Source organism: Morone saxatilis, unplaced genomic scaffold (genome assembly GCF_004916995.1).
Source record: "Morone saxatilis isolate NCDOM2014 unplaced genomic scaffold, NCSU_SB_2.0 Contig5, whole genome shotgun sequence".
Classification (NCBI taxonomy): Eukaryota; Metazoa; Chordata; class Actinopteri; family Moronidae; genus Morone; species Morone saxatilis.
The window spans coordinates 6,071,673-6,084,953 of record NW_023340095.1 but is presented as its reverse complement, the minus strand read 5'-3'; the positions used below and the strand labels follow the sequence as shown (position 1 = coordinate 6,084,953).

The 13,281-nt window shown below is 40.8% G+C and overlaps 1 protein-coding gene across 1 annotated transcript in view; it reads right to left on the bottom strand.

Moving 5' to 3' along the window:
* hdac4 (histone deacetylase 4) overlaps window positions 1-13,281 on the bottom strand; it is a gene marked incomplete in the record, with an annotated part of 49,774 nt that overhangs the window by 4,535 nt on the left and 31,958 nt on the right. Inside the window, 2 exon segments of the mRNA XM_035676810.1 lie at window positions 7,453-7,586; window positions 8,284-8,402. Coding sequence (XP_035532703.1) covers window positions 7,453-7,586; window positions 8,284-8,402 — 253 coding nt within the window.

Below are 13,281 nucleotides of genomic sequence, written 5' to 3'. Positions count from 1 at the left end.
CACACACTCAAACATACACCAACACACACACACACACACACACACACACACACACACACACACCTACCTCAGGGAGCACAGCTAAGCCTATGAAACTCTCCAAGCCACAATTCAGAGGAAACAGGGCTATTCCCCAATCTGCCTTCCCAACCCGGAATGATTCAATTTCCCCTTTGGCTGACTGCACATACGACACTTTCTCATCCCATTTTGTCAAACAGGCCCATTCAGCTCTACATTCCAACACAGACGACATGCATCCCTTTTCTGCTCAATCATAACCCTAACGGAATAAAGGACCAACTCAGAAACATGTAAAGAGAGAAACAGAGAGAAAAAAAAGGTTTGGCCAGAGATCTTGGAGTAGAATGTCAGAGAGAAGAGGAAAAAGTCATCGTTGGTTGGCCAAGGCTGGAAGTTTTCTTTTAATTAAAACAAATAGTGTGTGGGAGGGGTCCGTGGGGACCGAGGGAAGAGGCAGTCTAGGGAGAGGGATACTTTAATCCTGCTGTGGCACGACAGGCTACATCATGCATACAGGGATGGACAGAGGTGCATGTGCACAGACACTCATATACATATAGTTTGTGTTCAGATATTTACACTGGATTATTTGCTATTTGGCTGACAGGTCCAACAATAGCATAGGCTTAACTGCCTCATTTGCTACAAAAGACATGACAGGCAACCTACTGATTTTGTTTTGTGACCGTGCATCAACCCCTCTATAGCAGGCAAAAAGTAAGCCCTCAACTGCTGTTCTATTAAGATAAAAGGTGTAGGTTAGCCTAAATGCGCATTGTTGCTATAACACGTAGGATATGCCAGAAAAAGACATGGCAGATCATTTCATGTAATATGATTTTTAAAAAACTATGGAGATTAAAAGACAAGCATCAAATAGTCTGTTTCCATTGGTTTCTGTTTGATATCAAACAGTCTCATGATACCAGATGATCAGAGATCTCAGCAGCTACCGATCGCCTGGTGATTTCTAAATGCAAAGTAGTTGCTTTAATGGTGGTGAGAACGGTTGCTAACAAACGTAGGGCCATTACTTCAAGGACATGCCTTATCTGAAGCAATGCTCTCCCCACATTTTCTTCTGTAGTGAAACAAACTGAGATAGAGCAAATCAATTCTTAATACGGAGCAAGCTTTTTAAAACATTGAAAATGCATGTCCTAAGCAATGTTATTCAATGTTTCCACCCAGTTTTAGCAATGAAAGCTGAAGAAAGTCCTCAGCCTCTATATACACCAAGTGTTTAGAGACTTTTACAATGATTTTACAATCAAAGAATTACCATTCAAGCACACCTGGGAGCTGGCCAGAACTGTCAGCTATGGAGCTCATCTTCTAGAGAACTTCAGACCTTCAATATTACTTTGATTGTGGCTGAGGGGGGAGACAGCAGTTTTTATTCATCACCTCCCATCCCAAAATATTTCCAGCCAGTCTGGGGACTCAAACCATCAATCTTTCAGTCAAAACCTGCTTCTCCAACCTTCAGGCTACATCTGCCAACTTTTCACCATAACCCTAGGCAGTCCCGGCTCAGCCCAGCCCATACTAACCCAGCTCCCTGTCAAAGCAGGGTCAGGGGTTCTCTGGGGTTTCCTGGGGTTCACATAAGAGCAGGGTTGGACGGGGGCAGCCTGTCAGCTTGATTGACAGCTGGGCCTCACGCTTATAAACTTTAATGGCTCTTGTCAGGATACTCCAGGGGCCCCCACCTGGCAGGTATGGCAAACACACATGCAGACACGCATGTGCACTATATACAAGCACACATTTGTCTGCCACATCATCCTTAGTGACATTTCTGTTTATTTAAGTTTGTGGTTCTGGCTGTGCCTGGAGGTCTGCATCTTCATATCATCAGATGCAGCGGCGATGGTTCACTGTGACCATGTGGACTGATTACTGAGGAAATCTTTCCTTGTGTGACACAGCCATCTAACACACTAGGTCCTCGCCAACAAAACTGAGACACCATGGAAAGCCATGAGCTGAGAGTGAGGAATGTGCCCGGTAAAAACATTCCTGAGGGAGGCTGAAACCAAAACAGTGGAAAGAGGAGGAAATCCACTTGTTCAGCAAAAGGAAAGTGCACAAGGTATCCATTGTTTACTGTTGTGTCCATGTGCATATGCTGGCGGTCACTAAAACCGGTTGATTATGTTATGCTAACTGAACAAGGTAATGATGTGTATTGTGCAAAGCAGGTGACCTTTTCGGAAAGGACTGTAGGTTTGCCTTGTAGTCGGAGGGTGGTGGGGAATAGTCAGGCCCAAGGGGGGACACGTGAAGTCGAGCGTCTTACTGTAACTGGAGTGTAAACACACCGAATAACCTCATTGACAGCTGGTAACAATTAGCATATTAGCCTGTTGTTTATCATATAATTGCTAACAACCATGGTTCGAACTGGGCCAACATCTGTTTGCGAGCAATCATCAATTAGTCCCGAGTTCAGAGTTGACTAGTGTAGTCGCCAATGCATCATTCATGAGCTATTTAACTAAAAAGACTTCATGATTACGCACTACAGTGGTGGGGGCGAATAAAAGAGCCTGTAAAGTCCATTCAGCAATTTTCATCCCACTCTTTTCCAGCTAATTTGAGCTGCTTTCAAAGGAAACCTAATGCTCATTATAGCAAAGCTTGTCTTAACCTGCCAATAAAAGCACAGATATATTTCTCACACTAGCCAGCAGTAAAACACTGAAAGTACAAGCTACACAGGAGGTGAAGAGGATATAAGAAACACCTTTAGGATGTTTTAGTTCCAGTGTAAAGGCAGCCAAATTCTCCCTTTGAGACTGCCACACAACAATAGCACTTAGAATAAACAAGATTAGGTATGTGGGATTTCTTAACTATTTATATTGCCCTTTATTAAATCTAATATACAGTGTCAGTATGTTTTGCAGCATTATGTCAATTCTAAATTCCAAACTCTTCCGTAATTGTGCAATATAGAAAATCATATGTCTATACAAATTGGTAAAAAACATAGCAATACTTGTTGGCATATACAGTATCATTCAACCCTGATTTTACAGTTTCACCTACAGTATATGCAATAGTTAGATAAATATGGTGACGTCTTCGGTTTTGGACACTTCCAGACAATACAAACCCTCAGGCAGTTTGAAGCTTCATAAACAAAAGCACAGCTGACCAGCTAATCCAGCTGTGGTCCCATGCCTGAGCCTACTCATTCGCTCCATTCACACTCAGCCAACGCACACACACATGCACAAACTAAAATATATCCTCTAGAAATAACCCACTTAGTGGACACATTCAAACAAGTCCAAAATTAATCTGACTGTTTTGGCCACTTTGCACAGATTTGCCTTGTTGCACAACCTGCTTTGTGAGGCCGCAGTGCCCACTTTGCCCAAGTTTTTTCTTCTTTTCCCATTTGTCATCAGAGGCTACTGCCGGACTTTTTCAGCAAATGAAAAAGAAAAAGAAAAAAAAATGACAAAAAAAAAGCCAAGCCTTTTATCTTTCCCTCTAGCTCAATTCCTCGCTGACGTTTTCCAGCTACATTCCAAGTCCATTACAGAGACCTTTGCTGAGATTATGATAAAAACACTTGCTTCCTGCCATTTTGATCTGATCAGGGACATTTTAGCCTCTCTTTTTTCTTTGCTATCAGTTATCAAAGCTCCACACAACTGAATGATCTGCCTTTGTTCAAACAGCTGACATCACTTGCTGCCAAAGAGCCAACCGTCATACAAACTCTAGGTCTATAGTTAGCAAGTCAACAACATCTACATTTGTGTTGTTAATCACTTTATCAATGCCATCATCTGCTAACAAGGCAACCTATACAACTCTTTCTATCAGCTCAACTCCAAATACCATTTAATGCTTCTATTCAAAGTTTCAGTAAAAAGCTGAAACCCAATAGTTGTGACTTGTATACCGTCCCGGTTCAATTTAAATTGAATTTTTTCAGATGTTTACTTGAGATGATAGTTGGCTTTTAACATAAATTATGTTGTATTCTGATATTGTGCATATCAGGAATCAATAACAATATTGGACTATTTTTCTTGTATGATACTTTATGTACAACTCTCAAGCGTTTTCCAAAAACCTGCATATAATTAAAATTCATTCCATACCTTTCCAGACTTTGGAGACCTGAATGGGTACTGTACTCTGTACAGCTGCTTTATGACAATAGTTTCCTCCCTCCTACTTCAAATGATTACTCCACTTCCCTTTATTATCTGATCCCTTGGCCTAGACTGACCCTGCTGGAAGAGGTGCGAGGGTAACCATTTTCAGATGTGATGGGGCCCCGGGTGAGAGAGTGAGAGGGGTGTCCTGCAGGGCTGAGGCAATTGACGCTCCCTGCCTTGTGCCTATTTTCGAATTTTCAGCTCCCTATGGCACTCATCCAGTGACCTCCTCCAAACCCCTGCTGAGGCCAATGCTCTGCAGGCTGCTGAAACCTAAGAAGCAAACCCCCGATCTAATTCCTTATTTTTGCAGCAGGGCGGTGTTGTGAGTAACGAGAGCGTCATTCAAACTGGAAGTCCTGAGCACAAACCTCCGTGACAGCAAAAAGCATCCGCCCTGCTGAAGTGTCCTTGAATTCCAGAATCCTTACCAGCTGTAATGGCAATGTTACTCTATGTAACTTTGAGTCATTGGTGGGCACAGTGCAGGTAAACAGAGTTAAGTTATTAGATTAAGCCTCTAGTTTGTGCAGTTCCCCTCTTATGCAAAACCTTGCTCCAGCAGCGCTGTTAGTTTTCTTTGACAGTTTTGGCACGTAGCAGTGCTTTCCTCTTAAGAAGAAATATTTAAGGGTTAATAACAGTGCCGGCATGTTCCACAGTGATTTACCTAAGCTCCAGTCTGTCCAGTGTAATATTTTTTCCACCCAGTTCTGCAGTAGTAACTGTCTTCATGTTCCACACAACGGTGCACTGCTTGGTTGCAGTGACCGAGTTTTACTAATGGGGTCCTATGTTATTGTTCTGTTTGTTTTGCTCTTACTCCAAGATCCACATGGAACAAGGCCATGCATATTTTTTATGATTCCAAGAACTCATTTATAGCTTGAGTTGTCTGCCAGGTTGGAACAAGATGCCTAGGGATGCACAGATACCACCTTCAAGAAGGCAGATAGTTTTACAGCTAAACATTTAAGTACCTATTTAATCAAGTATTTTAGGCTTAGTTTATTTCGAAGACTGAAATATAATTATATTTGTCCATCAGATAAATTCGACTGAACACAACTATTGTAATTTTATCTATACAACTGAAGTGTGAATGCTTACTTTTGAATTTGTGTAACGTGACCTTTACAAGGACTGATGTTTGGCCATATTAAAACAAAGACAATGTTGTTACACCATATTATTATGACCATATCCAGTCAGAGAACTACCTTTTTGTCATGCTCTGTAAGGTACTGTATACCTAATAAGAACTGTAGATCCATATGTATTAGTATAACTGTTCTGAATGTCTCACTGGGCAAAAGATAATGGCTTTAGCAGGTACAGCAGTCATTCCAATGGCAACCAACACTCGGGGTGTGCTTGTGGCTAGGCCTGCAGCAATACTTGAGAGTGGTCAGTTTTTCAAAATAAACAAAGTTAATGCACGAGTGTAAGTCTGGATATTCACTCTTGATATGCCTGCTTACTTACTTGGTATTCTTGGTGTTGACTAACTACTTTTTGAATTTGAAAATTGGACTTTAAGGTGGGTTCACTGCTCAAACATGTCAGTGAAATTTGCACCTACCATTCACACTGAACTGAACTGAGTAGAACTAAAACACCATAACTGACACATGAAGACTTTGTAAACACTTTTCTGAGACATCGAAGGCATCGTGTGATCACAAGTAGACAGCTCTACACAGTTGTGAATGCTTGTGAAGTTTCAGACAATAAATACACTCAAGTGTTTTAAGTGCCATAGCGATGTATAAAACAGCCATCTTACTCCTCTCTGGCTGTGTGCCTAAAAGCAATTATTTTTGTCCTGTTCATTAGTTCATTAATTTACATGAGCTGTGAACAAAACAGCAACAGATTACAAGTGGACTTTAGAGACACACTTCAATGCCAGGCACGAACTACAAGTTGGCTCAGGATATAGCCTGGGCATAGAGTATCTGGATACAAGACACTAGTTCTAGACTAGGGAGACACAAGTGTGCTTGTACTCTGTAGACACGATTTCTTCTTCACTAATACACCCTCTTCCTATTAAGCTATATAATCTCAATTGTGTAGCACAATTCAATAGTCTTTAAAAACAAAAGCACTGAGATATCTTGGATGCATAATGTGAGGGGAGAAAATGAGACTCAGCAGCCTGTCCAAAAAAGCACTCCAGCCTCTCCATTAGCTGGAGAGAAAAGAGTGGGCGGCTTTAAAGAGTTGCTATTCTGTTGTGCGCCATGAATCACAGAGCGCTGATGTTTGTTCATTTCCACGGCCCAACCTACACACTCCCACAATTAACCTTCTGCCTGGAAATCCTCTCCCTCTGACGTGTTTGTGCGTGTGTCTGTCTGTGTGTAGCGTGTGTGTGGTGTTGACTTCCTCTCTGAGTGGTAGAGAGAGCGTAAGGGAACATGGAGGGAAAATGGTTTTGGCTAAGATAGAAGAGTACTTTTGTCAGAGGAATGTACAAGCTTGTCCTGTATTTTAACTTTATATATCTATGCATGGGGGCATCATTAGCATGCACCTTTTATTGTGTTTGGTGGTTAAAGTAAGTGTTCATTCACAGGGAAATCTGTTTAATGACCATTTATGTGACAGAAAATCTAAAATGGATGTAAATATTCAAGGAAATAGTTTTTTAGGTTCAGAAGGAATCAGACAAATCTATTTTATGCTCACTTATTTCTAACATGTTGATTTTGAATGAAATGTAGCCAGGAATAAAAATGTGAAGCAAGTTGAGTGCAACTGCATTGTGAAAATGTCACACTGACAACCCAAATAAACCAGATGCTCTTTATCTGCTTAAAGCCCTGCATGTTCACTTCAACACAATTAAACATAAAAACTACGAACTAGAACTAGTGAGGCTATTAAAAAAGCTCATTACAGCATTAATGACAACATAGTTAACTAAGTCTGCATACTTGTTTTTGCATACCATACTGCTGGCAATAATATGTAACCTGCACAATTAAAGGAATTTACAGTTTCAGGAAAAAATCTGACATCACAGTAATGTGCCAATTTATGTCGCTGGGACTAACTTGATCACATTTTCTATATGGGCTATATGTGCATAGCTCCCATCGTAAACCTCAGTCTCTATTTAATCTCACACCAGCCACAAATTTAGTCCTGAATTCCAAATGTATTTGTCAAATCTTAGTGCCTTTCTGAGGATATTTTGACATTAATTTATCCCTCTTCCTTTTGGCTCTCATCTTACCTCATTGCCTAGCAGAGCGGAGACGCAGGCTTCTGAGGCATCACATATGGCAGTGAGGTCATGACCCCCCTCCAGGGCAAGCACCACTCGACCGCCTGCCAGACCCATCAGCTGCCTGGTCAGGTAGCCAAAGCCTGGACACACAGGAAATGACAGCAAAGAGAAGGCAGAGAGGGAGAGGGAGTAAGGGGAGGAGAAAAAGAATGAGATGGGGGAGCACTGATGTTCAAGCTCTAACTTCCTTTTTGGATATTGATCAAAGAAAAAAAGAGAGAAAAGGGGGTTTGGGCATGGATGAGGAAAGGGTTGACTGCATCAGAAAGTGCACTGTGGATTTACTGGGGACCAAAAAAGAAGCCATAATATGAGCCAGGTTTAATTTCAATAAATGCAGCTTTGCGTTTAGGCTTGGTCAGTCTTTGATCTTTTTCTTTCAGGAGGAGGGGAGTTTAAATATATGCATTCAGCCATACTTTCTTCTCCCATGAATTTTCCCCATATCCCCTCTTCCTGAAATCCTCTCTAAACCACCCATATCACCCCCTGCTCTTATTTGAGATCTGCCGAATGGTTTTAGAAAAGCTCTTTGTTGGCACGCCAAGGTCTCGATCTGAATACACAAGTCAGAGGCACAAAGTAAACACAAGGCGTGTGTTTAAGCGTCTGTGTGTGTGTCTGCCAGTCTTTCCTGCTATCAAAGAATGCGTTGCAGTGTAAAAGCATGAGTGAGATTATGGAGGACATGTATTAAAATGTGCATGCATCATTAAAAGTTCTTTTGAGAATTGTTATCTATGAGCAATTAACTTGGTAGCTGTGGTCAGTACTTACATTTGGCTGTCAGTTTATATCCTCCAAGGGGTGAAGCATGTCCGTCTACCGCATCAAAGCCTGAAGATACCAGAACCACGTCTGGGGAAAACTCATTGGCAATAGGCATAACCACCGTCCTAGAGTTAGCAACAGGAAAAAAAAATTTATAGACTATATAAGTGAGGCAGATACATTTTCTGAGGTCAGATAAGCTATATATGGGACACTTTGTTTGTGTTTTGGCTCGCTGCCCTCCACAGGATGGCCAGAACATAGAGATACTAAACTTAGTATCTCAAAAACACTGACAGAATGAAAAGCTTGGTGATAAGTGAGGTACAATCTTTTCCTGTTGGTTGAAGGTCAGTCTCCCCACAAACTTGCCCTGTTGAGTCACATCATTTCCATAACAGATATTGTTGCAGCTGCAAATGTAACGTCTATTTAATAGGCTGGCTGAACGACTTTGGTATTTAAAGTGGTAATTCAACCAAGTCTCACATTCTGATAAATCTACACTCACCTTAAAAATAATTGCACCATTTCTGGTAGTTGGGGAAATATTAACTAAGAAGAATGATTGACTTGCTGCAGGCTTGTTAATTGCACAGTGAACTCTGTCACCTCTGACAGCTAAACTGACTGTTTGAATTTAAAAGGACTACTATTAAAATATGTATATGGCTATATGCCTTTAGTGTGCTTGCTGTGCTACTGATGCTGATTGTTGTATATGGTGTAACCAAATGGAGATGCTACATATCATTTTTGCTATTTATCTGTAATTTTCAGTTATTTTATAGATTTCTCTCCCTTTCATGGTTTTCAAAGAAAACATCCAACTAATGAGTTTGTATGTACAGTATGTGTGTGGCAGACAAAATTACAGCATACACTTTTTGAAGTGGAAAGTCCGGAAATTTGGAGGCAGCAATAAACTATAACATACATAAGTAAAAAGGAGAAACGGAATGACAGATATAATTGCATGTGTATATGTGTGTTAAGTGTGCAGGATAATTCTAACACTGGATGGGTGGGGTGACTGAGGGCAGTTTGTGTACAACCTTCATCTAAGACACATGTGGTAGGGAAGGGGTACTTGTGTGCAATGTGTCATACACATAAATCAAATCAACAGTGGGGTACTGTGTAATGATTCACTGCAAGTTGTGGCTGGAAACTCCAGTCCGGTTTACATGGTGACTCCGTTTAAAAAAAAACAACATGCAGTATGTGTGTTTAATACTAAAATAGTTTTGCCAAGGAAGGTTAGATTAGTTTAACTTTATCAGATTTATTTTACTTTTTAGAGAGCTGGACAGAACTTTTTTAAAATGAAAGAAATTAATCCAATTATAAACCTGGTCATTTATGAATTGCATAACTCCAAGTTTGGTTTTCTGTATCTGTAAGTGAGGCATCTATAATCAGTAATGAATCACTCGACTGGTCTATAATACTAGGGTTGGCACACTAGAGGCTTAGTCGACTTCGTATAAAAAGTACAGTGTGTCATAGTAATCTGGTTTAGCATGATTTAGGATGTCTCACTTAGTTCATAAATAGTTGAACTTCCCAGATGGCAAAACAAGTGGTTCCCTCTGATTCAGGTTCTACACAGGAATTTTTGGGGTTCTGGGATATTTGGGCAAGCAGTGTTTTGGTGAGGTCTGCCAGTGACGAAGTACCACTGGGTTCCGTCACAGGTCCTCTGTACTTTGCAGACCTCAGGAACACGGCACTGGTTTGCTGGCTGTGGGCGAGCAACGTGCCCTGAACTCCGCAGACCACCGGTTTTTCCATTTCTTGTTCACCACCAAATTATAACCCTTTACTGCATACACCACACCCCCCCGCCACAACACAACATACATACGTACACACAGCTGTCTGAGGGAGAAGCAGGAAGGTTGTATTAGGAGCTTTTTGGTAGTCCCAGACAGCAAGGATACACGGAGTGTGTGCGTCATTGTGTGTCAGTGTGCCTATAGCAACATTTCAGAGGAAACGTAATATAAAAAAGATAAAAGAAAAGGATAATAAAAGAAAAGGATAGAATACAAAGTTTGAGTGAGAGAGACAAAGATACAGAAAATGAAAGAGGGCAAGGCCTTAGAAAACCTTTGGGGGAGGAGTCTTAAAAGAAAACATGGACTAAGAATGAGTCAGTAACATGAATGAACAGTGGATGAAAGAGATGAAAATGATGTCAGCATTATGACAAGTGAAAATGTGTCGACAAAGGTAACATGATCCGCTGTATCAAAAGTTCATACGCTTTTAATCAGACAGCATTCATATAACTAGACAATTATGTGAAATGTACAACCACTCCGCTTGGAGAAGTTAATATTTTCCAGCTCTAGTTTCAGAGTTTATCGCATGTGTTCACAGGTTTTCTCCCTCTTTCTCCGCCCACTCACAAACTTACATACACACACGCAGCCTTGGCCCATTAACATTTGGACCATAAAAGACCCCACACTAAAGGGAGTTGGCCACAGGCGAGCATGTGGGCTGACACACGGCGCAGGGGGAAACCTTGACCGCCAAGGATACATTAACTACTGAGGGCTCTCCCCACCCCCCTCCTCCAACCTTGAACACAGACAGAGACAGTTCTGGTCACGATGATGAAAACTGCTGGTGTCATCAGTTCCAGCCCCAAACCCCTGGAATAATATCCTGACATTGAAGGAAATAAAAACCCACAGCAATCAATTAGCAGACTGGCATGAGGGGAAACCAGTGGTTTTAGAGAAGACTAATTGTGCGTGAATCAGAGGCTATGTATGTGGAGATGAAAAAGCCTTTCTGTTAATTAAGGGAGGGGAGAGTTTACGACTGAGCTGCAAGCTACGGGACATCCTGAGCAAAGAGGTTGCAATCTAAACAACTGCTGGCTCTTTCACGTCAAGATCTTACTGTGAGTGGAATTACTTGGGTAAGCATGTGGTGTAAACTTCTGTTTAATACTGTTTGTTTTACCTAGCAACAGGTGCATGTGTCAAAGTATCAGTTGAGGAACGCTTAACTTTGGCCTGTATTAAAATCAAGTAATTTAGTTCTGCAATACATAAAGTTGAGGTTTAAAGAGAGAAAGAGTAGTCAAAAGCAATGCAGCAGGGGTCAAAAACACAAGATCCTACACTTCCCAAGGCTGAAATAGTCAGGGTTATTTTCTCACACTCTAGAAACCTCAACCAAAGCCTTGAAGCCTGGTCTTGATGTATAAAATTGGTTACACAGTTCCCTTTTAGGTCTTTATCAGTAAATGTAGTACATTGTATGCAAGATAATAGATAACTTTTTTGTTTTGTTTTGCTTTTACAAATAATACATTGACTATGATCATACACAACAATTAAGCAGTGCTGGGCGGTATGACCAAATGTCTGTATTAAAGTATTTTTTAAATAAGTTAGAGCAGGTGTTCCAACTATGCAACAGGCGGAATATGAAAAATGTATATCACACGGGAAATTAAAACCAGTATACAGGTCTGTCTGGTATAGCTTTTGCTTATTCAAACAAACTCATATGTGTGATATTTACAATGCAAGCAGTGTTGGATATTATGTATGGATTTAAAGGATCAGTGTGAAGGATTTAGTGGCATTTATTGGTGTAGTTGCAGATTGCAACTCTGTCGCTTTGTCGTCCCCTTCCAAGTGCAAAGGAGAAACTAGTGTGGCTGAGAAATGCGGGAAAAATGGGAACGCCCCTGTCTAGAGCCATCGTTTGGTTTGTCTATTCTGGGCTACTATAGAAACATGGCGGTTCAACATGGCAGACTCCATGGAAGGCGATCCGCATCTGTAGATATAAATGTCTCATTCTAAGGTAACAAAAACATAACAATTCCTATATTCACGTGATTATACACTATTGAAAACAAACCTATGCATATTATCCTCCTAAATGTTACACACTGGATCTTTAAGACTGAACTGAAAATTTGGAATAGAAACTGTGAAAGACACGTGGAATGTCATTCTCACGACCAAAAACGCACTGACATTTCTCCCTTTGCCCATCAAACCCTCTTTACATTGACTGTATTAATAGACTGCAACTTCACCAGGCTAAACTCTCATAAAGAGCCTTTTTTCCATTTACTCTGCTCTGACTAATTATTCCTCATCTGATCCTGATGAGTACATTCAGTTTTTGGCAGTAGTCGTCCTACATGATTTCAAGTGCACACAAATGTACACACACAGGTTAATACAGCAGTAGGTCTTGGCATAGTGGAAATTTCTTGAGCCAAGGAAAACTTCCTCTCTATATGGACTACTCATCTTTGTGTAATTACTCTAGTCCTTATTGTATCCTTTTCCATATCTTGATTATGCCTTCTAATACAATGTACTCCAGGTTTCTAACATGGACGACAAAGTGCTGAAATGTGGCATTGGTAGTGGACCACAGAGTGTATATAAGATTTTAGCAGTATTAGTATTAGTTCCTTAGGTTTGTTTTGTTAATATACAATAAACTAGTTATCTAATAACACAATACATTGCTACTAGATACATTATGCCTATATTTACCAGAAATATTTACCAATATGCTAATTTCCAACTTTCTATTGATTGTAAAGTATTAAAAAGGCCAGAAAACCTCCAAACCATGAGTCGTTACCATTGGAGATATTTAACCATCTGCAACCATGCAGTAAATGGCCAGGTGAGGCCCATTTTAGAAGAAAATATAGACTCTGTCATTTAGAGGGAACAGTGCCCATCAAACCAGTCAACAAAAGGTTAAACTGCAGAGCTTCAAGGCTTTCCCCCTCCGTTCATAAAAAAAAGCAGAGGAGAGCGGGAGAGGAGAGAGAGAATAAGAGAGCGAAAAACTCACACACGCACACTTACACTTCAAAGCCCTGTCATCTGGCACTGCGGAGAGCTGGTTTGAATTAAGTTTAATTCTCCTCCTCTCTCGTCTTTCCAAGTTCATGGCAGAAGAGGGAGTGAAAGGAGGAGGGGGAGAGAAGAGAGAGAGAGAGAG